At 38.9% G+C, this 26,807-nt stretch overlaps 2 protein-coding genes across 3 annotated transcripts; both read left to right on the plus strand.

The window, feature by feature from the left end:
• Positions 1 to 1,573: 1,573 nt before the first annotated feature.
• mtmr10 (myotubularin related protein 10) lies at positions 1,574 to 18,452 on the plus strand. 2 transcript variants are annotated; one of them, XM_005929575.3, is made up of 16 exons: positions 1,574 to 2,152; positions 3,584 to 3,644; positions 6,826 to 6,962; positions 7,451 to 7,523; positions 8,792 to 8,934; positions 10,914 to 11,007; positions 11,137 to 11,281; positions 12,575 to 12,662; positions 12,915 to 13,003; positions 13,220 to 13,350; positions 13,479 to 13,548; positions 13,827 to 13,897; positions 14,090 to 14,262; positions 14,370 to 14,540; positions 14,988 to 15,167; positions 15,575 to 18,452. In XM_005929575.3, exons 1-16 carry the CDS (start codon positions 2,096 to 2,098, stop codon positions 16,184 to 16,186), a joined length of 2,295 nt encoding a protein of 764 aa, XP_005929637.1. In that variant the 5' UTR covers positions 1,574 to 2,095; the 3' UTR covers positions 16,187 to 18,452. The 2 variants fall into 2 exon arrangements, with proteins under 2 accessions (XP_005929637.1, XP_014191407.1); XM_014335921.2 differs by having other exon boundaries at positions 1,575 to 2,152; positions 15,572 to 18,452.
• A 2,648-nt stretch (positions 18,453 to 21,100) lies between these two features.
• On the plus strand, positions 21,101 to 26,801 carry atxn1l (ataxin 1-like). Its single transcript, XM_005929574.3, has 3 exons — positions 21,101 to 21,306; positions 22,998 to 24,190; positions 24,772 to 26,801. The coding sequence occupies exons 2-3, from the start codon at positions 23,120 to 23,122 to the stop codon at positions 26,227 to 26,229; spliced, it is 2,529 nt and encodes an 842-aa protein (XP_005929636.1). The 5' UTR covers positions 21,101 to 21,306; positions 22,998 to 23,119; the 3' UTR covers positions 26,230 to 26,801.
• Positions 26,802 to 26,807: the final 6 nt, after the last annotated feature.

Genomic DNA, 26,807 nt, shown 5'->3' on the forward strand with positions numbered 1-26,807 from the left:
ATGATTTGAGTCAGTCTTGGTGTTTTATCACCACCGTGTGGTCACTTAGGGAGATGGCAGCAATTATTACAGAAACAGAACAAACTCAAAACCTTTTTATTCTCAGGAGCTTACAATTAACTACTGTTTGTAGTAGTAGTAAGAGTAGTAGTAGTAGTAGTTGTTGGTGTGTCTGTGTGTGCGTGTGTGCGCAAGCTTCTTTCTGGTTTTATTTTTATAGAACTGCATGGTTGTTTTTTGATGTTTTTATCTTTTACAGTAAGCACACTTTTAGTTTACATGTAGTAAAAAGTGCTATAGAATTAAAACTGTCACTGATATAATGAAAAAGCTAAAAAATTAAAGATATTGATATATATTGAATCATTAAAAGGACTGAATGTTGGTGTTTATTGGTATTACTCAGTTGTATATAGTATTTGTATTTGTATTCTATTTTTATCTTATTGTATATGTATTTTATTTTATTCTACTGTATATAGTATTTTATTCTATTCTGTACAGTTGTGTACTGTATTTATTCTTATTGTATTCTAATTTTTGCCTCATAACTTTTGCACTGTCCACTTCCTGCTGTGACAAAACAAATTTCCCACGTGTGGGACTAATAAAGGTTATCTTATCTTATCTTAAAGTGATTTTCATTTTTATGTTCATCTCTTTAATGGCTTTTGCCCGCATTGTGTCTTTGTCCTGTCTCCCTAGCCACACCCGATGCTGATCCTGGTTTTGCTGGAGGTTTCTTCCCGTTAAAAGGGAGTTTTTCCGTCCCACTGTTCCCAGGTGCTTTTTGGGGTTTTTTGTCAATTATTGTAGGGTCTTTACCATACAATATGATACATCTTGAGTTGACTGTTGCTGTGATTTGGCACTGCATAATTAAATCTGAATTTGAAATTTGAAACTAATTTAGTTTTAATATAAAATGAATACAACATTAAAAAAAACTGTGGACAAATGAGCTATTTGGCGTATTTATTAAAGTGTGAAAAAACCCCAATTCATTGTGAACAGTTTCATGGCTTCATCACCTGTAGTTGTGGGTTTTTAATTACGAACTTATTTCAACGAGAAAACATTTCTGGATCTTATTCAATGTACAGCTCTTTTTTGTTTTGCTTTTTGAGTTTAAAGACATTTAGTTTGGGAAGTGGTAGTATACAATACAGTACAAAACAATAACTTCTTTATTAATAATCTAAATGACATAATAAAAGTGCTATGAATGCATTTCTGTTATAAGCTTTGAGTATCATGCTAAATAAAGTTAAGCAGTTGCGTTGAAAAAAACAAAAACAAAGAGGAAAAACTAGGGCACGGTCGGTCGCCTAAGTTCTCTCTGTGTCTCATGGGAGTTGTAGTCCATAAGTGGTGCACTTGATGAACGCAAAAATAATTGTTGTTTAAAACTTTAACATGACAGGTTTATACGTGTTTACTATCGCACACAGTAGCAAATATCCATTTAGCAGAGGATAAAGACAGAGTGCCTTCCTGTCCCCTTCCAGCTTTTCGGAAACTTTAATGAAAGACGATCTCGGAGTGGAGTGGAGCCCGGAAGCAGGGCGGGACCTCTGCTCTGTATAAACATGGCCGTTAAATCCTTTACAGCGTCAGGTACTGCGTTTGGCTGAATTAGTTAGACTTTGAGGAAGTCGGTAAGGTTAACTAAAACTGTAACAGGTGTAAAGAAAATGTAGACACGCAGCCAGTGCGTCTTATCTTTTTTTTCCCCTTAGTTTTTTTTTCTGTGCATGGGAGCGACATTTATAAACTTGATATAGTACTTTAAGCTAGCTAGCTAACACCGAGCTAACGCCGACGTCTCAGCGTCAACTTCTGTCAACTTTGTTCTGCCAGCCAGCCTCATCTGCTACTTGACTACTTCACAAAATGAAGGACTGCCGTCGTTTGCCCACAGTGTCTCAATGAATGTTTTACACACGGATATCTTGGATTTGCTCAGCTAAGGGCTGACCTAGAAACTTTCTCCAAGATTTTCCCTTGGATAGTTTTTATTATATTATTTTTAATATTACTGGCAGCAGGATATCGTTTGCCAGGCGTCCGTTTGGGAACGTAAATTACATAAACAATGTTTCCTGCCAAAGTCACGAAACCGACCTTCAAGTGTTATCTTCCTCCTGCTCAGGTATGTACGGGCTCATGATCGATAATGGTACAGCATATTTTGGTTAGCGCAGTAATTGCCTGGGTTGATTAACACTTTGTTAACTTGCTGTTCTACGTGTTTGCGCATTGTCAGATAAGTAACACATGAATTGCACATTAAGCATCCATGCCAGCGGAGGTATCTTCTTTCTGCAGCACCATCGTACCATAAAATAGGGAAGCACTTCACCACATTGCTTTTGCTTTACGGTTATATATGTCAAGTGAAAAGTCACAAGGTGGCACAAGCAAAGGAAAAAAAGCCCCCCACCCATTTCTCGTATAAATTCGAGAAATGAAACCTTTAACAAACATACAGCTAATGTGCCACCATTTTGAAAAAGAGAAATAATTACCCAGCGGTTGGGCGTCTCATGTTTTGCCTACAGGTGTATGCAGCTCTAGACAGAGGGTAAGTGTTTGCTTACAGTCGCTGGCGGAGCAACCCAAATAAAACCAGTGCTTGTCTGAGAAAGGCCAACACAAACATTGTAAGGGTTTTAAAGTGTTTTGTATCTGTGTGACTTAAAAAAAAGTCGCTGTTTTCAAGTACATAATAAGGATGGCTGTGCTCTTTTGATTACCGAGCTGGTGATGATAGTGTTTTTGTGTATCTTGATTATTTAAAACTGGGCATTTCACATTTTGGGTGAGGCTAGAAGTGATGCACTTAACAATAAAACTTCAGCAGGATGGCAGTTCTTCATCAAGTTGTCCTGAGTTGTTGTTGTTGTTGTTGTTGTTGTGGGGTGGTGGTTTTTTTTTTTTTTTTTTTTTTTTTTTTTTTAAAGTAAGGTTTTGATCATTTAAAAAAAAATTACTTTAATTTTTCTTTGTCAAGCATTTAAGCGCAGGGATCACCAGATGTTAGTTTTAAAATAAAACCATAACTGTGTATAATATGAGTATAAGCAGTAACATGTAGAAATTTTAGCCCAACGTGTAAAAGTAATTCCTGCAGCTGAAACGTAGTGTTTTAACCTCACATCCATTTACTCAATCTCAAAGAGTAGAGCTTTACTTTAAGCACACAGCCGTCCCGATACTAACAGACTGTCACAGCATCACAGGAAAGTTTTTAATAAGCATTTGCTGACAGCTGTACATGCTTGGTGCCTAATTTTGTAAGCAGCAAAAATTAGGCAATGATATTGTTACCTGGGGCATGCTGATGGTGTTTATGCAACAGTAATTTGCCAAAACAGCAACAGGATGTTCAGCTTGAATGCTAGGAGAGCACAAATTAATTTAAACTATGATTTGCGGGGTTCGTACATTGTAATAACACATTTGAACGGCAGGTTTTACTCTCTTACAGTGTAAAGATGCATAATTTTAATTGTTTATTAACTGTCTGTAGAGCTGGTAAATGACTAACTAAGATGTGGCGTATGTGTGTGTCTGTCTCCAGACTGATGTGAAGAATACAGTTGAAAAACCTCTTAAAAAGTTGGAGGCAAAGTTGCTTTCAGGTAAGATTTTTTTTTTTTCTGCATTAGAATAGTTGTCACTAAAATTTGTTTGATCACAGAGAAGTTAGTTTTCATGTTTACACGGTGTCTCATATTTTGCATTCATGAGTTGTGTGCTGTGTATAATCTCTGAATGAGCAGTTTTTCATTAACTAAGACGTTTTGTGCTTGGTTACAGAGGTTTACTGCTTTAAGCAGAGAGCAGGCAGAATTATCTAATAGTTATGCCTGATTATTTTTCTTAGTGATTTCAGAAATGTGAAATAGTTGGTCCAAAATGAATGAAAAATGAATGGTTTTGTTTCAGTAGATGCGGATGAAAGAGACATTTTATCAAAAGCAGCTATTCTATTTCAGTTCACAGTACAAATTTGATACCTTGGGTGTCTGTGAGAACTGAGCATAAGGTTCATGAAATGGAGAACTAGAATGAATGTTTCTGCTTTTTATTTTTTGTTTTATTCTAGTAAACTATTTGCAACACAGGGTCGGTGGTGCATTTCCTTAGACAGCTATCTAGTGTCAAAGTCTCAATACTTGACTATTAAAGTTTGTACAATGCCCACCGCAGACTGACTTACTGGTAATGGCTCCAGGCAGTTTTTTTTGCACATAGACTGTATATAAAAGACTGCCCCTCTTCTGGGTCTGAAAAGGGAAGGCGGTGTAGAAATGTCCTAAACTTGCAACCTGGTTGCTAGGAAACAAGATGACATATTACATGTGCAATGAAAGTTTTAATGAAGTCTTACTGTGCTTGTTCTTGTTTTTATCGCAAGTGGGTCATTTTAGCCTTTTGGCACGTGGTTGATAGGCAATACGATTGTATCATAACATCTAGTCAACTGCACTACAGCAGGTGCTCTGGCAGAAATTCCTCTTCATAACTATTTATAAACGTCACCCGAATGGTGTTTTGTCCTGTCAACATTTTTTTGTTAACAGGAAACAACAGCCTTTAAACTTAGAAGCTAAAGTGGATTCAGCTTAGGAATCTCAACCGTTCAAGATGTGCCTACTGATGCAAATATTATCATTACAATGGCAGACTGTAGTTGTATCATTAACTGAAACAGCAGGAAAGCCTTTAGTTTAGTAGTTTCAGTATTATCTGGGAGCTTGTGAGCCTTGTGGAAATGGCTCCACAAGGCTCTTTGTATAATATACTGTAAACTGAGCCTAATTTTGGTTGCAAGTCTTACTGTTTTGTTTTTTTTAATGAAGTTCTTCAAAGCTACTGTTTTTCATTTTCAGTCATGTGACATGTAAAATTGTAGTTTAATAAAGTGTAGGCTAATTTAGGTCACAAGTAAGATGACAGATTTAACTAACCTGATGTACTAGTTAGGAGGTAAATGTGGTATTGCCTGAAGGCTGTTGGTTATTTCCCTTTTTGAATTGTGAGCAAGACAGACTAACAGGTTACATGATTAGCTTCCCTATTTTTAACTGTGCAGTCTCAGTTGACTCCTCTGAGGCAGGGCTTTGAATTCGCCTCTAAAGAACTCCACCCTCTGTAACAGTTCTCATCTTTTTAAGATTTGCAGACCAACCTTTTATAGCCGGATTCACGTGAAGGTACAAAGTCTGCATTGCTCATGTAAATGGTGTGTGAAAAACGCTGACCCATTTAGATATGGGAGAACTGAGGGTTACCGTCTCACTTGTTTTTTGCAGACATTTAAGAGGTGTGTGAAGAGAATTGGCTTTTAGCGCCAACTTTTTAAATTGTTTAGTATTTGCTTTAGAAGCATATCCTTTTGCAGTCATACATGAGAAACGTGATCAGATATGCAAGAGTGATCTCAGTATCTTGTTGGCTCAACTAATGTACTTTCTAAGGAAAGTACCCCAATGCTTGCTGTGTTTTTTTTTTTTTTTTTTTTTTTTTTTTTTTATTTTAAATCATCGTTTGTAAAAACGTAAAGAAAATTGAAACGATGGAGACATCCTTTTGAGTATGAAGACATTTGCCCCTCCAAAATCCAGCGGTGGAGGGCCTGAGTTAACCCGAGTCCCATCAGTCATCGGGTCTAACCCTGATCTAAAACGTTAGTTTCTCATAAAGCATAATAATGTTAAGTATTTCTTTCTTGTACTCTTCCTTCCAGTATTATGAAGTACAATTAACGTTGTTAGACTGGGTGGACTTGCTTTTTAAATCTGATGTGACATCATTGTTAAAGCATGCAAAGACTTGTAAAAACGCAGATACTTTATTAAAGTCTTTACTTAGTAAGAAGTTAATAGCATTATTATAGCATTACTGCTGTCTACTTATTAGTTTGCGGTAAAGTTTGTGGGATTATTTTTAATTGATGTGTATCAGCATGCATTGGTGTACTTTGCAAGCTGTGACTATTTTCCTTCTGCACTGTCAGCAAAACCCAGATCTGAGCTACTGCTTCACCATCCATCTTAACATATCAAGTAGCAGTAGATGGTAGATGGGGAAAGTAGCTGCAAGAAATTGTAATGATTTTTATTTATACAAGAGCTATCATGCACGCACAGGCAAAAGAAAATGCACTCTCTGGATATTGTTTATAATTTACGATATATCACATGAGTACGGCTGTGAATAGAGTTTTCAGGTACTCGTCTTGATTGAAGTCCATGTTTTTATGACTCACCTGTGTCTGCGTATACTTCAAAGTCAGCATTGTTTGACTTGTGATATGATTGTTTCATTTTCCCTCTTCTCTAATTTATCTAGGTCAGCTTAAGTATTCAGGCTTCTTTGCTTTCCTTTGTCCTCCTCTGATGGCCATTCATAATTTAACTTAAAGGTTGTGTGGAAATTTTTTGCAGTGTTAATCTTTCCCAGTATAAGAAGCATAGAAAATGATTGTGTAATTAAAATTTTAAGCAAGGTCTGCATGTATAATTATAAGTTCAAGAGATGGTATATGCAATTATGGAGTATGCATTTTGTCCAGAAAAGTATTCTGTCAGAATTTACTGTTTATGAATGTATGTAAATATAAAGCATAAATAAAACAGTTTGATGCTGTATTGCAACATGATACCTTTTTAAATTGATGTCAGTATAGTGGAAATACACAAGCTGTTTTTTGGACTTCCTTTGAGTTTCCAATTTTTGTTTTCTACTTGTTTCTTTGAATTGCAGCAATAACCTTTGGATTTACACTGGTCTTTTTGCTCATTTATTTGTCACTAGGTGAGATAGTAGTTAATGAGGTGAACTTTGTGAGGAAATGTATCAGCACTGAAAACAACCAAGAAGGCCTTTGGGGGAAGCTGATATGTACCAACTTTAAGGTGTCCTTCATTCCTCAGGACACTTCACCAAAGCAGGTATTTGAGTGGATTTCTTAGTAGCAGTTAAGCAATTTAGAGGAAAAATAGTGTGAAAATTCATTTTTGAGGTTCTTAAGAGTACCTAATGTTCGTTTGTCTTTTGTTATTTTTATTTTTTTAAGGGGGGCAAATTTCAATTATATATTTGGATGTGATATATGTTAGTATCGCCAGCACCATGCTGCAGAATAGATTGAATACTGTTCCTTTACAGCCTTCTTTCAAAGAGGAAGGAAAACTCGTGTACTTTCCTGCTCTACATTGTCAGTGATATCGCACAAGAAGTGAGAGAACAGACGTCATTTCCACCTATGTGGCAGATTGGCGACTTGATAAGAAAATGGAACTTGATCATTGCTTAGTCTGGGAAAGTTAACTCAATATATCAAACAGCCTTTTAAGACCGTTTTCAGTTAGTTTTGGGGGCTAATACATTTTCTGCAACACATCAAACCTACTTTTTTGTTCTTCTCCTTTCACTACAGAAGTCCACGTTGTCCCACCTGCTGCTCGGAGAGCATGACATCCCCCTGACCTGTCTGGAGCAAGTAGTAACAGGTATCTCATTACAATTCCAAATTTTAGGGAAAGAATTTTAAGGAAAAGCTTTGATATTCTTTTTTTTTTTTTTTCCTTTTTTTTCCTTAATGTTTGTGAGGAAAATATTCTTGGAATTGCTTGAGCCCAAATGAAATGTCTTGAAATCCCATTATAGCACAAATGTGAATTTTATTAATGATGTTAGGCCATCACTTTGTGCATTTGGCAACTGTGTGGTCACAAACACAGAAGCTTTGCCCACTCATTGTATAGGAGCACCTAGTGTCATTCCCTTTTTCCTGGTCAGTGATCTGATAGCAAATGATCTCATGGCTAATGCAGTGTTTAGCAACAATGCTACCCATTTTAGGATTAGCTTTGTTTATATATCTCACTGCAGTCCATTGCTGACACTGCAAGGGTGTCTGTCCAGAACAAGGTTTATTGTGTTATGAGGGTTTGTTTTACCCAGCTTGTTTTTGAGCTGTATGACCTCGGCATCTAAGGACACTATCACTGTGGGACAAGAGCAAATATAAGGGCATCGGGAGTAAAATAAGACCTTAATGCTGGTTCACTTATAAAATCAAATACTGGTATAAAATTAACTGCAGACATGCACTGTGATAGATGTGACAAAATGCTGTCAGCAGCACCGATGGTACAATAACACAGCGTCCCAGCACTACCCACAGGGCAGCCAAATAAAAATATCTGAATAAAATACAAATCTGAGCAGTTAAAAAGAAAGAGATGCATATATTTAATGAAATCTGGTCTTTTGTCATTATTTAATCTGAATATTGTGTCAAATCATTTTGATTTCCTTGACCCTGTTCCTCTTGTCATTATGCCATCAGTGTCATCATGCGGCAATATAAAGTAGTGACTTTAATAAGTTAGGTTGCTGAGGAAAGTAGTTCAAACGGCTTACATGGTGCTGTTGTATTATAGGAGAATGAGTACTATTAGAATCCAACTAAAGTTAGCATATCCCATAACCAACAAACATGGTTAAATTGTTTTAACCATGTTTGTTAGGTTCTTCATAAGAATCTAGTGAAATAAGCACAGTAGAACTCCATAACAATTAATTAAATTTAATCACAGTATGAGGGATCGGCATCAAAGAGGCAGCAACAGAGACAGGAGAGAATGGGACCAAAGTTTACCAAGTATCAAGTGGTGTCCTTCATTAGCAGTACACTCCACAGAATAGTACATTTTTGGAAATTCAGTCATCAAAAATTAGTTTTCTTTTTAAGTTTTGTGTTTATTCCTTTCAGTGAATGATACAAAGGGGAAGAAGAAAGTATTGGGCTCCAACCAGAAGCTGAAGTTCAACCCCACTGAGCTCATACTGTACTGCAAAGACTTGCGCGTGATACGGTTCTGTTTTGAAGAAGCTGGACCTGAAAGTGCCAGAAAGGTCAGTGAAACAGAAACATCTGCATGCTTTGAGTCAGAATGCCCATTTAAGCTGTTTAGGAGACTTTACTAGGTACATAATGCTAGTTTAGACCCCACACTGACATGTGACCCAAAAATTTGATATAGTGGATTGAGGTCTGGGGACTACGTGGGCCCTTTGTCTGCAGAAAGGGCATGTTTTATTGTGGGTACATTGTGGTCAACATGAGCAACATTAGGACTTGGCTAGGATGTGGCATCTAAATGAAGCTTGGTTGATGCTGTGGGGCCTGAATGGTGTCAAGAGAAATGTCTCCCTCATCATTACACCCCTACCCTCAACTGGGATTGTTCATACAATGCAGGGTTGAATCACACATTTAAAAAAAAAAAAAAAAAAAAAAAAAATTCTTGATTGTACTATCTGTCGCAGAGACTCATTGACCAGTACCAGTTTGTTTTGAGCATGATTCTAGAACCCCCCCCCCCAAGTATTATTTTCATGAGGAGTGATGGACATGGGGATCTTGGGAATTTTGGCAATTGTGACATGGTTAAACATTTAAAGAGTTAATAAGCATTTGAACAGAGTACCTAATGAGACACTCTTAGTATTTATTTTCTCAGAGCAAACAGGAAATTGTGGGTGGATATTTGAAGTGCTAATAAATTATATACAGTAACCAAACAGGATATTGAAACTACTATTAAACTAACAACTGTGTATCATATCAGTGATATGTTGGTAGTGGCGGTAGCAGCATTAAGAAAATGAGCAATGGCTACCTCATTTCCCACATTCACCATTTTCACCAAAGTTACCAAAGTTTACTGCAAGTAAAACTTTGACTTGTCACATTAATGTAGGTGTCAGATTTAAACAGTTGTTCTTTAATCATAGCCTTTAATCTTTAATCCCGTTCTTTAATCATTCTTTAATCAAGCCTATAAATGTATGCCTTGTATCTGAATAACTATTTAGAAATAACCTTTTGGTTTTCTAGTCTTCGATTTAAACGTTGGTTATTGTTGACCAAACGTTTTCTTTCCCATACTGACTACATACCCACATTGAGTTTCAAGTTATGACCACATCCTCTGTGACAGCAATATTTATATTAGACCAGGTTTTCTGTGTTTCTTTGTCAGCCTCCGTTAGAATAGGAACTTCTCAATTAGCATATTTGCTGAAGGTACAATACGAAAGGACCCTGAGAACAATACTCAGTCAAAGCAGAGGAAGCAGAATTTGATCCTGATTGTAGGAACGACTGGCAGTGTAACTCTGACTCATCTCCTGCACAGAGAACAGATGGTTCATTATTGATGCCCAGCTCATTTAGTAGAGCTACAGTTTGGTAGGCACCAAGTAGGCCCAGAAGCACAGTTGTGGAAATATACATGTTCTGTTTAAGGTTGATTATGTATAGAGCACTAAAATTAAAAATGTCTCCCCTCCTGCACTCCTTGTGAGCTTATTTATGGACACCGTGTATGTAATTACAGCATAAAACAGGACTTGGTTCTTTTTCTGACATATGGAATTATGCCAGCCTATAATGGCCCATTTTGCCATAGGAAATTACAGAGTGTGGAGCAGCCTTTGTATGCGCGCACACACACACACACACACACACACACACACACACACACACGAGGACAGACGCACGCACTTGTTCTGTGCCCTCTAGTATCATTCACAGCTTTAGCTCTGAATGACTTGCTTTGTATGACTAAAGTTGAGCCTCACAGAGATTCAGCTCTGAACTCAGAGCACTAGAATGTGTGTTAGACATTTTCTACCCCAGGGTTGACTGCTTGTGTTGCTATTATTTAAAAAAACATGCCTCTGAGTTAATGTTAGCACTTGGATAAACCTGGACTGGGAAGTTATGATGAAACCTAATCTGCCTTGACAATATTTATTATACCTCTCACTTCTACTTCTTTTGTACTGCATATCCCATAGTACTTAGTAGTTCTCTTTTTTAATTATAGGTTTGCCTGGCTATTGCCCACTACTCTCATCCAGCTGATCTTCAACTGCTGTTTGGCTTTGAGTATCAAGGACGGCGATACCATGAATCTAAAGGTATCGCCTGTGGATTGCTAAAGTTCTTTCACTGTTTGTAAAAGACCTGCCATATTATTTGAAAGTGATAAATGTTTTAATTCCATGTATAAATAAGTGTATATGTTTTTTGTTTTGTTTTTCTCTCAGAGGAACGAGTCAATGGTTCCACCCCGAGAGGATTACAGACCCCCATTTTTGACCGTTCCTCTGATTGGGATCGGGAAATCAAGAGAACGAATGCTTCAGAGTGGAGAGTGTGCTCCATCAACCAGAGTTATGCCGTCTCATCAAGGTTTTTATTTCATGCATTCAGTCCTACTTGTTACAAACTTCTTTTAAAATCATTTTTTGATGACATGTGACACAATGTGCCTTTTCCACATTATATTGAGGTACCTGACAAAAAAAACAAAAACTAACATGTCAGTCTGGTTTTGACAAAACAGTCTATTCATCTCAGTTCAGCAGCATTATCGCCAGAGATGGTTTCAAAGCATAGACAGTATATGGTCGTAGCCAGAGTGATATTGCCCTTTAGTAAGCCTGGAGAAGAGCGTCTTCACTGTTGTCATCTTGGTAGTTTTGTAATAGGACATGATGACAAAGGAGTGGCTCTGACTTGCACTGGCTAAAAACTTAGTTTACATGTCCTGAGACTGGAAAATCCTCCCTTTTGACTCTGTGATTTTTCAAAATGAACTTCATGTTTTATTCAGTATAACAGGAGACTAGCCATTGAGTTGTCAAGAAAGTTTTCAAGATCACAGAGGAAGGGAGCCAAATTCTGTTTTCAGTCAACTATTATAAAATCTAGTCTTTTAACCAAAGGAGTCGCCCCCTGGTGTTCATTACAGAGGATCAATTATTCACCAAGACAAACACACAACATGGGCCTGAAATAATCCAAAGCGATAGCAAAACAGTTCCAGTCCTTACAAGCTTTCACATTTATACTATACTACTTGAGAAATTTAATAGACCACCTGTCATAAAACCAAGAAAAATAATTTATTTAAAACTAAGAATGACATTGTTGTTTATTTGGCAATTAACAGACTGAAGTCCCATTTTTATACCCAGATTTAAGCCAGCACGCTGGACTTCTCTGCAGAGTCATCAAGTGTAATATTCAACCACTAAAACTAATTTTTCTTTTCAGAAATATGGGTAAATAATTGTAATTTGTCATCTAAAAAGTGCTTCACCTTTTTCTGCTTCTTTATAAAACTGTAAATGACATAATTCAAGTATATAACAATAATTGTAGTTTAACATTAAAAATATGATTTTAATAAAAGGGCTTGCACATACTGGTTGATTAGAAACATAAACAAATATTTTGAGATGTTGTTTTTTACCAATACTGTTAATTTAGGGCATCTGTGCCATATACCTTTATTAGATGGTGGTCTAATAAATTTGTTAACCACTTACCGGTATACCTTTTATTATTATTTTTTTTTCCACTCTGTTTTGGGTTAGTGTCTTAGCTGTTATTTACTTAATCCGCTTTAAATGAAGTCTTGTTTGTTTCATGTGTTAACACCAGTCTCTCTCTCTTTTTTTTTTTTTTTCTCTTTTCTAGTCTTCCAGAGCACATTGTAGTCCCGTCATCTCTGACAGATCAGGATCTGATGCAGTATGCATCATCATTCACTGATCATCGCATCCCTGTGAGCATCTACACTCCAACAGAGCGCATGTTTATCGGAAGTCTCCAATAAACGTTATGCTTCCAAATATAATTTCCATTTAGGTCATTATTTAACCTGCATTTTTTTTTTTTTAATTTTTTTTTTTTTTTTAGACAAAGCACAGGCCCACCAATGGAGTTATCCCACTTATTGTTTAATTTAACTGATCAGAGCCTCCCTATTACTTTGTTGCTGATCAGTGACTGTTTAATTAATGTCTGTTTTTTGCAGATGTGGTGCTGGAGTCACTCCAATGGGAGTGCTCTTGTCCGGATGGCCAGCTTAACTGATCCATTACAGCAAAAGAAGACTGAGCAGAAGTAAGACTATTCAGATTCAGAACCTAAATTGAAAATTATTTTTTTTTTTAATAACTCTAGCAGATTTTCAGCTCTCAGTCCATTAAGAAAGTGCTACTTTAGGAGAAGGAAATACAAGTCTGAACATTCAGTTTCTGCTCAGGTTTTTGATATTTAAATTGTTTACATTAGTCAAGTGTGCATCTTGTCATCACTGTCTGTGGTGTTGTGTTGTAGAATCTTTGCCGCTATCACAAAAAGCCACCCACAGCGCAATGAACCGTTTAGATCGGATCTGGACAAGAGTCTGCCTTCTATCCTGGACATCCAGAGCGCATTTGTTAAACTGAGGCAGATATGTATCCTAGGTGAGCTCCACTGCAGCTTATAAAAGCAGTGTAATTCAATGCTCTGCTGAAAAAATGCAGGAGACTTAATGGCATTGGCGTGTACAGTTTTATACGTATAAACGTACTAATGTTTTTTTATTGTGCAGATCCGTTTGAAGAGTCTGAGGAGAGGTGGCTTTCAACCATTGAAAACTCTCGATGGCTTGAATATGTCAGGTATGTAAACAAGCTGACAGTGCATCACTGTGCATTGTAAACTCAAGAGGGTCATATAAAATTTTAAAGGGACAAATTTAAAGTGCGCCATAAGGCTGCATGTTTGTAGAGTCACAGTTAAATCTAGAATATAGGATTAAAAGGTGCTTTTTAAAATGATTTCTTTACACTTTCATGTTTGCACAGGATTATTTAGATGCAGAAAAGACTAAAGGTATGATAATGGTTGACAATAAATATCAATGCAGTTAACATGTTTGTTTCTTTTGTGACCAAAGGGCCTTTTTAAAACACTCTGCTGAGATGGTCTATCACTTAGAGGGAGGGAATTCCTCTGTCATTCTTCAAGGTAAACTCTCTTTGAGCCTTATTTTGTAGCCTTCACTCCTGCATGTGGAGTTATGTTTTTCGATCATTTATTATATTATAGTTTATTAAGTTATATTAAGTTTTTCTTAAAATGTACAATAATATGCATTTAATGTATCAGTGCCACATAAGAGTCTGTGACTTATTACTCCTTTGTTCTGCACCTGCACAGAAGAGGAAGACCGAGACCTAAACTGTGTAGTATCCGCATTGATGCAGCTCATGTTGGACCCTCGCTATCGCAGCCTCATTGGCTTTCAGAGTTTGGTGCAGAAGGAGTGGGTGATGGCTGGCCATCGCTTCTTGGACAGATGCAACCACTTGAAGAAAAATGACAAAGAGGAGGTACTTGATTAATGTAATTTAAATTAATCCAACTATTCAAGAGATGTGACTTGACACCCCTGCTTCCTGCATCTGTTTTGTTTTTTTTGTTTGTTTTATGGGTAAAGTCCCCACTGTTCCTGTTGTTCCTGGACTGCGTGTGGCAGATTATGAACCAGTACCCAGCAGCATTTGAGTTCACAGAGACCTATCTGACAGTACTGAGTGACAGCATGTGGATCCCACTGTTCAGTACTTTCCTGTTCAGTTCATCCAAGCAGCGTGCCCAGCACTTGATGGTGAGGGATAGATTAATGTTTATGTATGCACTTGATCTGGATAAATGTAATCACCAGTGGAAATGCCATAATGAGCAGTAAATGCAACTGTGTGTATGTTTGTGAGAGAGGTCTGTCTGTGGAAAAAATAAATAAATGAAGAGGAATAATGAATTGGAAATGAATAGAAAAGAAGGAAAGCATAACTTGAGGATGTGTCACTGAATGTTTCAGACTGTAATTTCCTTCTGTGCGTGCCAGATAATTGACAGGAAAGAGTACAACAAAAAGAGAGGATAACATTTAACTTGTGGTCAAGACAAAAGCAAGTTGTGGACCTTTCTTTTCTTTTTTCTCCTTCTTACTTTCATGTATTGAAACTGTTCCGCTTTGGAAGCTGCTTTTTATAGAGTATAGTAGTTCTTATTACGTACAGAGTCACAGGGTAACATTGTCTTTACTCTGCAGGACTTTGCCAAGCACAAAGCCATCCCTCAAGGAGAAGACCAGGTTGTATATTTCCCTCCAGTTTGGGAGTGGTCACAGCAGTTCTCAACTAAAGATCAAACCCTCTTTAACAACCCCATGTATGTAGGCAAAGGAGCTGCCTGTGTTCAGAACGGTGAAGTGAAAACCTTCAAACGCAAGGTACGCAAAGCACTGAGGTTCACCACCACTTTTTTTTTTTTTTTTTTTTAAACTGTCATTAAGAGGTTGACATCTTAAGATTTTTAAAGTGGCAATTTTCTAACAGTCAGATTGTAATTACAGAATTCCTCTGTCATTTGAAGGGAAAGTTTCACAGAACTCAAAGAATGCAAATACAGTAGTCTCTCTTCCACTTATCTCTTATTTATAGAAGTCAAAGGACATGTAGGTAATTTTGTATCGAGTCACCTTTGTCCTCTGAAATATCTGTAGTAAATGTACAGAAGGTGGATTATTAAACAGAAAATATACATTTTAAATTGTCATTTTTAGAGTCTTTGCAGTACAGCCTGTCACAGAGAGAGTCAAAATAGTCTAATTCTCAGTGTTTCCTCTTTTTGTAGCAGAAAGCCTACAGTTCCACATTACGAGGGACGCCCACAAATCTGCGTAATGGGGTAAAGGGTGGGGAGGAGTCCCTGACCCGACGAAGCTCTCTAGCTAACGAGTTGAAGTCTGAGCTGACACCAGTGAAAGACTTAAGTCCATCTGAGCGCTTCTTCAAGGACTGGTTCTCTCGACCCGCTGACCTGCAGGGCCTGCTGATTCCCTTGCTCATGCCCTCTCATATGGCTTTTTGGAAGCTCTTCTTTCTCCGTTGGGTTCCTGAAGCCTGCATCTCCAAAGGAGGCCCAGTCACCACCTACCACAAGCTCTCCCAGCTGGTTGATGAAATTGAGATACTGCAGAGCCAACTCAGGCAATATAAGGGAACCAGTCCAGGCAACACACCACTCACCAGCTCAGGTGGAAACCCTACAGACCAACGGAGGATGTATTTTCAAGCCAGTTCTCCTGATGACCCCTCTACACCTCCAGAATGCCTTACATCTTCCTTTCCTTTCACCCCAACGGGCAACCTTTCCCGCCGCACTGTCCAAGGGACTCCCATTAGCAAATTTCTGAATGGTGCAAGGATCTGGCTCTCAACAGAGACTCTTGCTAATGACACCGTCTGAGGACGTAGGACTCACTTTTTTGAGCCTAGTACAGGTTTTTCTAACAACTCATCATCTTATTTTCTCTTACCTCTTTCTTAAATACCAAGAACTAAACTTAGAATTAGAAATATATGCCATTTTGGACTTATACTGAATTATTTATAAGCTAGAACTTGCGCCATTGATGCTGCATCCAAATCTGAGGTAATTTCTAGAGTAATGTCTGTAGCACTGAAAAATACATTTTGAGGAATTCAGTCTTTTAAGCACATCATTATTGGCCTTACCATGAGCTCTTGTATGACTGTGAAAGATCATAACTTTTAAGATGGATGTATTTTTATTTTTTGTCATCCATCTACTTAAAGAGTGCTTTTTAATACACCTTTTCTGACATTTACCTCTGATTTACTGTATGTTTTAAAGCAATAATGGAATGAGGTATATTTGTGATAGTGCTATGAGTTAAATTGTTATTTCTTTGGATTCTTATTGGTCAATAAGACGTCTCACTGAAATGGAGTAATGTTATATGAACTTTAAAGAAAAATTGCCCATTTTGTGTTGCAGCAGCAATGATGCTTTTCACTGAACACTGACTTCCAAGTAGTCAAGTTGCTTGTGCCTTCATGGAGATTTAATTGAAGATTATTTTTTTTAATTTATATTTCAGAAAGAGGAACAGAAAATAATACTGCTAACATGTATTATGCGTCAAAAAAAAGATCTGCCTTGGTTGAATGTAATGTTTTTTTTGTTTTGTTTTTCCTCTTGCACAAACTTACTGCTGTTTGCTACAAGTGCCCATATTTTAAGGGTTGTTTTTGTTTTCGGGTTTTTGCGATTGGTAGCAAATGGTGTGATTTCAGGGTCTAACTGTAGATTAACTCTATTTTTTTTGAAGCAGCAATAAGGACCTGTATTTTTAGTCTGTGGGGAAATGGAGCTGTGAGGACTTCAATCTGTGGTAGATATTTCCTCTTTTCTTACGAAGCAGTTTTATTAAACTTAGAGGCCTTCTGGTAAGGCACCAAGGAGAAATTCTTCAGAATAATAGTAGCTGAATGGTAATTTTTTTTTTTCTTTCTTCAAAGTAAAGGGATGGACAGATGCTATGACTCAATCCAGTCCCTAGTTTGGTAAATGATGAATCAGATATCAGGCACTGAGTCCAAGCATTCAGAGAGCATGACACAGTTTCAGGGCAGCACATTAGCAAGAAGTCATCTGGATACTGCAAAGCCTCATAAATGCATGTGCCTGTAATTTTGACTTTGCAGGGTTCAGTTGTAGAGAATGAAAAGTTTAAAAGCATGAACTGCACACACTGTTCAGCATACTGTATCCTTCCTCATTTCTCTTGATACATTTACTCTGCAGAGACTAATGGCAGCATTCGAAAACAAGAACTGAAGATGTAGTGCTAAACATGCCCCGCTGTTCTTTGTGCAACTGTGTGCTGTCTTGGCAAGTTTGGGGAAAATGTCATCATCAATGGCATCAGTAAAAGATCACTGTGTAATTCCTCTTTAAAATGTTAAAATGCCGTTTATTGTCAAACCCTTTGTCATTCGCAGTGGTCCTGCGATGCTGGATTGATCAGTTTCCAGTGATATGAGGGTTTTATTCTGCAATAACTAGTTCAGGTGTTTCTGTAGTGTATAATGTGAGTGCAAAACTGCTCTCCCAACTGCTATTAATTGCACAGTTTACTCAGTATATAGGATAGATTTGTTAAATATAATTTTTGGCAAATATTATAAATATTGTATATGCTTGAAAATTTCCAATTAATATTTTTGATTAATGGTACTAAATAACTTTTTTCCTTGATTTAGTCTCTATATTTTATGAAGAGATATTTATATGCTGTGTTATTTTTCCACTAATTCACAATGTTGCACTCTGCTGTAGCTGTATGATGACCGTGCTTCTTCTGTGGCACCGTTTGATATCGATTAACAGCAGATGTATTTATTCAGATATGCAAATGTTCTCTAAGAGGGATGGAGCAGCTGCTGGACGTCCTCTGTGCCTTTTTGTTTGTTTGTTTGTTTGTTTGTTTGTTTGTTTGTTTTTTGGGAAGATTGACCATTTTTGTAACTTTGTTCTAAATCTGTCGGCTTATCTTAGTTTTCTAAAAACTGTTGATTTGTACCAATTGTGTAAATTTAGTTAAATTTGGAGGTACTGCACTGAAGCTTTTTTTTTTTCTTCTTCATAACAGAAAATACAGCTCAAATATGTACTAGTAACCAATCATTACATTAGTTTGCAAATGAAACTGTGTTCTGGCTTTTCTATGACATGTTCATGACAATAATATGTCTTTATCACAGCTAATTTGAAAGTATTTGTTGTGGCATGAAAATTACCAAGTTGATATTCATGGGGAAAAAATCCATTAATGCAAAATGAGGAAAACAAACCATTCCCCCCCCCCAACAAACACCTGCTGGTTACCAATGGACACAAAAACTTTGAGTCCTCAAGTAGAATAAAAAAGAGCTGCCTAAGAGCCAGCGCATTTACCATCCTCTGTATGGTGTCATTAGTTATACATGGATTTTTAAAGACTTTATCTTAGTAGGATACATTCATAGATTTGTTATAAACCTTTTTAATGTTATTTGTTGATCAACAGATAGCAGAGGTCAAACACATTAGGTTGTCAAATAACATTATTTTATGTAGCACTAATTCTACTACACTTAATAGCATGTTGACATGGAGGCATTACATTTTTGTGTACTTCCATAACAATGAAACTAGTATGTGAAATGGCACAGCTGGAATACAAAAGGAGAAACTATATCTGAGATTGAGACCAAGCCTTTTAAGGAGGCTGCACTTCAGCTTAAGTGTCTCTCTTTAATCTTGGCTGAGGTTTTCCTGCAAGAGCATAACTCTGATTACCCAGAGTGCCCTTTGACAGTGGCTCAGGATAAAATTACTGATTACAACAGGTGAGGTGCAGTAGTGGTTAGTTTAGTGTCACTAATGCTGCTGTTACACAGCTCCAGAACTTTTCTCAGATGGGTTTTTTGTTCAGTAATGTTGTCTGGACCCCGAGTTGTGGTAGGAGATAGTCAGAGAACTTATAATCGTCATGGAATTTCTTAGAGAATATCTGCAAAACCAAACTTGTTGATAGAAGTATAACCTGGCGAATAGCTGGTTTGACTGATGATTCTGAGCCTTATTTTTTTTATCTAAAGGAGACCACTGAAGTTAATTTGGAAAAAGCTTGGAAAACAAATCCCAAATGCATGCCTTGGAACCTTTTAGATGATTGCAGAGTAATGAGAATTGCTTTTAGACGGACATCAGTCAACCACACTACAAAATCAAAACAATGGATAACCAATGGATCTTATGAGATACCCTCATTGACTACTAAAAAACTAAAAATTTACAGGATAAGAAGCAAAAAAAAAGTCAACATTGTTGTCAGTTTTGCATGATGTGCAGGATCAAAGGGGCCCTGAAGTAGCACTGTTGTTACTGATTTCATTGTTACAGGCTGTTGGCTGATTGTTGAAACATTATACAAACTTCTACGATGAGCTTAGGCTAGTGTGTTACAAAGTTTCCTTTTTTGAAAATACAAATTTGCTTGCTTTTATAGAGCATACATTCTTTCAGTTCATAGAAGTAAAAACACTGGTATAACTACCAGCATCAACAAGAGTTCTGCTCCACTGTATCATCTCACTGACAGATGCTACGGTAAGTCAGCCATGTGCAATGTAAGGGAACTGGAAATATCACCGCTTGCGTGTGAGCTTTACCTTTGAAGAAATGTCTGAAAAATATATTTCTTCTTAGAGTCTGTAAAGGCCTTGTGCTGGGGCTGGCACCTTTCAGATGTTTCCAGCCAATGTGGACACACCTGCATATTTTTACTCTACAGTCACATGCCTTTTGTTTAACTCAAAGGTGGATTATCAACATGGCAACACTTTCTGGTTTTCAGAACCTCCATGTTCGCTGCTTGTCAGTTCAGAGAATTTGCTCTTTTCATGTAAAAGCAAAGCCTTTGTTCATTTTTTTTCCCAGTCAAATCAGCATCTGCAGAGGAGATGACACAAAAAAAACTGCAGATCGTCATTTCAGGACAACAGGATTATGTACTGCTACTGTTTTTGAAATGAAACGGCTATTTTACTGCATCAAATGATTAAAGGTACCAAAACAAACGTATGAAGCATAAGCATTTAACTATTAATATACATAGGCTATAAAAATGACTACAATTAATGGAGGGTTTCTGATGCTACAGGAAATATGAAGTTACTACCTAATTGTAAATTCTATTTGGTGCATGTCTTCAGCTCCCCCTGCTGTGTGACACTTCGTATTGTACATTTAATTAATTTAGACCGAGGTTATTAGAGTTCACAACACCCAAATTAAATAGTAAGTGGGTATGAAAAAAACTGAAAATCCCAAAAACTAGACGTTACAAAAACATGTATTTATATAAATGACTGAAATAAGACACACCAGCATGCAGGAAATGTATTTAGTTTTTCTCAATTTGATCACATCTGTGAAAAATGGCTGGAATTGATTCACATGTTTACTGAGATTGGGATGTCTAAATGACTGTAGATAAAATAGTATTTTGTATACTATACCTGTTTTGACCCTCTCAGATTGTACCCCTTATAATATAACAATATAACTTCAGTCATATCACTGTAAAAACTAAAGCTAAGGCAGACACTGATCAAAACAAAGCAATAGCAAACAAAATGAAATGAAAATAACTGATACTAATATCTATATGTGCAATAAAGTGAATGAACGCCATGTTTTTTGGCTTTGATGTGTTGTGTTATTGCTGTTATTTTGAAAAAACTGGAAAAAAAATCTGCCAGAAAAGCAATTGTGAGTATCTGTTCGCACAGCATTAAAAGTAATATTATATTTTTCATGTGCAAGTAGGATAAAAACTTCGTTCTGCTGGTAGTAGTGCACGCCTAATCTAAGGGAGTAAACGTAGTGACGTCATCGTTGAGCGCCTCTGCTGGCCTTCGAAATGGGCTTGACTCCTGAGCCTTGATTACTTCAATTGTCCCCTCCGAATATCAACTTTTTAATAAAGAAACTCCTGTTCGCGATGACATTTGGAGGTATGTGTGCAGGTCGAGACGAAACACGGGCGTTTATTAGAGGCTCCCCGCGCGCTGCCATCGTAGTTATGAGCTGATGTGAGTCGAGCAGGGCTGGAGTCAGTTCATTTAGCTTTAGCCGTGGGGCTAACTAGCCTGAACCTCTGGGCTGATGCACAGTGATAAATTATAGCGATTGGCGTCGTGGCCTCGTATAACATTAGCTACCATTTAAACTCGTCGGCTACGCTTGGTGTTGCACTGCGAAGTGTCACACTGTCACTTCTTTCTCCTTAAAAGTAGGAATTCTAGTAGCTAGCTAACTTTAGCTAAGTCAGCTAACGGTAAACAAATTTCCCTGGAGTGTAGCGATAACAGGAAGAAAACTCTTGACTTGTTACAGCATTAGTTGAAGAGATGTTTCTAGATGAAAATTCACATTGTTTCCCGTATAGTCATGCTGAAAGAAGTCTGGATTCTGGACTTTGATTTATTTATTTATTTTTAAATCTAAGCTTTTTCAAATTAAGTGTGTGCTAAATTAGCAAATGTGCCTTTTAGGAGCTGTCCAAAAAAATCTGTCAGCATGTTTTAATCTCTTTAGAATGGGGTTGTGTTTGTATAGTAAACAAGCTGATATGCATTGCAACAGTTATAATTCCAACTTTATTACTACTCAAGTAGACATGGAACAGCTTGAATGTTTACTGGAGGGGGGCAGGGAGTGTGTGAATTGGATGTATTGCACTTAATTGCAGTGGTGTTATTGTATTAAAATGTGACTGTAAAAAGTAGTTAATATAAAAAAATGCTAAATTTTTGAAAATGGGGCATTAAATTACATTTTGTCAGTTAAGATGTTTATAGTTTTATATACATCTGTCTGTGTGTAATAAACAGTAATGAGTATTCATGTATTAGTACTATGTATGTACTGTTAATATATATGTCAAGCAGCTTAAGGGTTTGTTTTCCCAGTCAAATGGTTTATTTTTGCTTCTACAGATAGACATGATCAGAGATGATTAACAAAATTCTGCTCTTAGATCAGCATAGCTGTACCTTTCAAAGTGGACTAATTTTTGCCCATTTCTAGCTCCATATTTTCTTTTACGATTCTACTACAGTAACTTTGAATAATTCAAAGTTATGCTAACTGAACTTGTCAAACAGAGATAAGAGCAGAAAAATCTGTTTGAAATCAAGAGTTTTGAGTAGTCTGAAGCCTGAGATTTTTTTTGGTTGTACTCAAACTGATCCTTTTCTTTCACCTGAGATCAAGTACAATTACGCATACATTCAAAAACAGGCTCAAAAACGTTTTATTCAGACATTGTTTTATCATATTTTGCCGTTTTTACTTCCTGAATGCATTGCAAACCTGTACTGGGATTTTATTTATTTATTTTTTGTCTTCTGTGTTGAGCACATTGAGTTTGCATATAATAAATGTGCTATATAAATAAAATTGCCATTGCCACAGCAAATGCCCTAACCTGGTTGTGTTTAATATGCACATTGTGACTTTACTAGTATATATGAATGACCAAAAAAAGGAAACCATAAGAGGTTTGCTTTAGTGCTTTCTTTCTGTGGTTGAGGGTAAACTAACACAACTTGTGGCCGACCATAAAGCCTAAAAATCAAAGTTTTAAGCACTGATGCAATGAGACAGTATTATGTGTCTTATTTTATTGTATTTTTCTTTTCAGGTGGTTTGGTAGATGAGGTGAACCAGGTGATTTCAGAACTGGTTCCTGTGCGGGCTGACTGGCTTGCAAGTTTCAGTTCCTGTGCAGTACAATAAAGCTACTGGCTTTGTCTGAGGATAGCAATGAAACCAGCTCAGGAGCGTAATCAGGAGTGCCTGCCTCCTAAGAAAAGGGATCTCCCAATAAGTAACAGCAGCAGTGGAGCTGGAGGGACAGTGGGAGGTGGGGTTCCAGTCGGAGGGGCTAACAGCGGAGCTGGCAGTGCTGCTGGTGGTATTGCAGAAGAGGAAGTGGTTTCCATCCAGAATTGTGGAGCCAGCAGTGAAACTCAGGGAGGGACCCCCTCTGGAGAGTGGCTGCGAGCTCAGCCAGGGCTTCATTATGGAGTGGATAATTCTGACAGCATACCGGCAGTGCCCGTTGACCAGTACAGTATGCTCTACAAAGTGGCCCTTCCATCTGCTACCTACTCACCTACCAGTTTACACCCAGTGTTAAGCCACATTTCTCCAGCCTATACTGTACACTCTCCCCTCCTGCAGCATCATCCTGGCATTCCCTATCCCCCTCTTGGTTATGCACAGATCCCTCATTCTTCTCTCCAGTTTGTCAGTTCCCCTTATGCAGCAGTACCTTACGCGCTCCCCCCTGGTTTTGTCCCAGGATCATTAATCTCTCCCTCAGGGACCATCCCGCAGCCCCATGCTGTGTCCCACCTTGTTCCCTACCCATCTGTCATACAAGAAGGTGTTGTTTCTCCACCTCCTCAGGCCCAGGTGGCTGCTCATACCTTTGCCAAAGTTGCAGCTTCCAGTGGTGTCCCACTGATGCTGCCCTCAGAGCAAGCTGCCCAGCAGCACCTTGGTACTGTTGGAGTCCTGCCTGCAACAGAGCTTAGCTCCCGAGGGATGCCCATCTTCTGCCACCCTCAGGGAGCAAGGGGTGTCACTGCTGTCAGAGACTGCCACAGTTCCCAGCAGGAGAATGAATTGGAGGTGAATGGAGGGGACAAAGAGCAGGGAGCCAGAGAGGTTGTACCAGACTCGGTCTACACTGCCAGAAATGCACGTCTACCACAGGTTGCATCCAGCTCAGCATCACAGGAGCACAGCCAAGACAAAGTCCTGCAGAACCGAAGACTGGAAGAGAGAAGTTCTCCTGGTCAGCGCAGCACTCCGGACAGTGACCTGGAGGTGAGACACACTGATGGCTTTCTAACGTACCCTCTAACAGTGAAATGGTGATTTAATGCCTCTTTACAAGTTAATGCACAAAGAATAAACCAAAGTTAACAGTTAAATAAGAAGAGCCAGGAGTGATATAAGACGGTGTGTGACATTGTTCCATGTTACAGCTTAAGTTTTGTGTTTTACATGTACACTGAAGAGAAGCGTCACCTGATGCAAAGAAAATCTCACATTTGAACATGGCAAGCAGAGCATGACCAATAGAGAACACTTGAAGGGTCTAGAAATGATGTCCATGCAGATCAAACCATTTTACAGCCTTTCTGTAAAAGAAGTCAGAGGGAGCTCTATGGTGTCTGTCTTTTCTGACATCAGTTAAAAAATAATAATTTTGTGGTTGTTGTCTGGCCTGAAATCTCTTGTTGGAGAGGTTGAAGATTTAGGAACTCAATAATTAAAAGCCACTCATATTTTACACATTTGGTTTCTTCAGGCTGCTGTGAGGAAGCGTACCAAAAGCCATTTTTAAATTGTTCTGTGAAATTAAGTTGTTCAAATAACTACTCATTTATTTATTCAACTCTCAGGTGCAGCAGGTGGTTGGGCGTTTGGTTTCCTCTAACCAAAGTGGTATCGGAGCACGAAAAGAGGTCTCCTTTGCTCCCTTGAACCTCTCTCAGGGTGGCCACAGAGCCAGAGATGTCCACGGAGAGAGTCCAGGTGTAATTTCCAGCCGAACGGCGTATGCGGTGCAGAACGCGAGTTACAGTGATCACAGAGTCACCGCCCTCCAGCAGCAAGCAGGACAGCCAGGCCACGCTGTCATGCTTGCCAATGGGCAACCGGTACTTATTCCCTTGGAGTGTCATCCGCATCAGCAACCACAGCAACACTACCCGGGACAGGCTAATGATGCCTCAGCCAGCCATGCCTCTACCACACTGGCCTCCCCTAGCCCAAGCTTTAAAGCCTCTGATTCTTCAGCCAGAGTGTGCCTCTCCGAAAGGGTGGAGCCAGTCACAGCTCAGCAGCAGCCTCACCCGCAGCCTCCAGTCCAGCCTACAGCAGATGCGACTCAGGCCTTAACTTCAAGCCTTGCTCCCGCACCGGCTTCTTGCAACCCATCGCACTTCATGAAGGGGGCAATTATTCAGCTGGCTACTGGGGAGCTGAAGCGTGTGGAGGACCTGCAGACTCAGGATTTTGTGCGTAGCGCCGAAGTGAGCGGAGGGCTTAAAATCGACTCAAGCTTGGTGATGGACATCCGCGCCAGCCAGCAGAGACCCGGCCTGGTTTCACTTCATTTTACTGTGGGGGAGCAGCAGAGCAAAGTGACCATCGACGTGCCCCCGGAGCACCCCTTCTTTGTCTTTGGCCAGGGATGGTCATCTTGCAGCCCCGAACGCACGGCCCAGCTCTACGGCTTGGCCTGCCATCATCTACAAGTTGGTGACATGTGTGTGTCCATCACCCTGCAGCAGCAGCAGCAGCAGCCACCGCTTCCTCCACAACAACTGAAGCAACCACAGCACCATCATTCACAAACGCAACAACAACAGAACCTGTCCAGGACTATAAGCAAAGCCAATGCTATATCAGGACCTGGTCACCAGCTAATGGGGCCTCCAGCCCCTCAGCAGTCACGGCCACCATCTCATTTCAGGTTGGACCGCATTCACAGAGAAAGACAGAAGGATGGAGAGAAAGATTTGGCCGATAAAGAGGAAGCCATACAGCTCGGGGCTGTAGGCCGCACTGAGTCTCCCATCAGACCAAGTAGGACCTCAGGAGAGCATCCAAGGAGCCAGAGCAGTTACCACTTGCACACAGAAGGCTCTGCTTTTGCAGAGGCAGGGATGGGAGCAATGCAGGCTGCACTAGGTGCCTCACAGAGACGCTGGTCCTCGCCTGGCCTCCGGAGATACAGTATGAAGGGAGACGAAGGGCCACGCCCTCAGATAATCAGCTCCAGCCACACAAGGCCTTCTTTCATCCCACAGGAGGTCAAACTGTCCATTGAGGGGCGCTCTAATGCAGGGAAGTAGCATCACATTTGGTAGCAACTATAGATGAGACTGCCACAAGTAAGAATGAGTCTGACAAGGAGAGAAAGAGGGAAAAAAAAGAGTGTGAATGTATCCTCAGAATGTTTGAGATTTTGCACACCTAAAATATACAAAAAAATGACCAGATCTTTGTCTGTCTGGTGAGAAGTTTGATTTTGTTCGAATGCCACTCAGCCAAAAGATGCAGACCTTTCGGTCTCCAGCCAGCTGAGTTCATGGCGGCAAGGGAGGGGGGGGGCATAAAAAGTGGAGTAGAAAGTATGTAGCTGAAGAAATGCCTACCATAGAGTCCTTATACGCTGCATTTCTCTTCCTCCCTCCCTCCTCCCTCTCCACTTCCTCTTAACCATACTTGGAGGTTTCCATTGCATTCAAATCACTCTAGCTTCCTTTTTGACCAGACCGTCTCTTCAGAAGAACACAGACTACAGAAAAATAATATACGTGTATCGCAGTGAAACTACCAACCCTGCAAGTCGCGATCTATTAAAAAGATCACCGCCAGGGATCTTTAATCTGCTTCACTGCTAAGATCCTATTTCTATGAAAAGCACCCC

Source organism: Haplochromis burtoni, unplaced genomic scaffold (assembly GCF_018398535.1).
Source record: "Haplochromis burtoni strain Fernald_Lab_line unplaced genomic scaffold, NCSU_Asbu1 Contig_50, whole genome shotgun sequence".
NCBI lineage: Eukaryota > Metazoa > Chordata > Actinopteri > Cichliformes > Cichlidae > Haplochromis > Haplochromis burtoni.

Bases quoted from the DNA above. Each gene is read 5' to 3' on its own strand.
- mtmr10 (XM_014335921.2), top strand. From the start codon at position 2,096: ATGTTTCCTGCCAAAGTCACGAAACCGACCTTCAAGTGTTATCTTCCT. The intron at 3,645-6,825 runs GTAAGATTTTTT...ATTTGTCACTAG, and splicing joins GGAGGCAAAGTTGCTTTCAG to GTGAGATAGTAGTTAATGAG. The intron at 13,004-13,219 runs GTAAGACTATTC...GTTGTGTTGTAG, and splicing joins CAAAAGAAGACTGAGCAGAA to AATCTTTGCCGCTATCACAA.
- atxn1l (XM_005929574.3), top strand. From the start codon at position 23,120: ATGAAACCAGCTCAGGAGCGTAATCAGGAGTGCCTGCCTCCTAAGAAA. The intron at 24,191-24,771 runs GTGAGACACACT...TTCAACTCTCAG, and splicing joins CTCCGGACAGTGACCTGGAG to GTGCAGCAGGTGGTTGGGCG.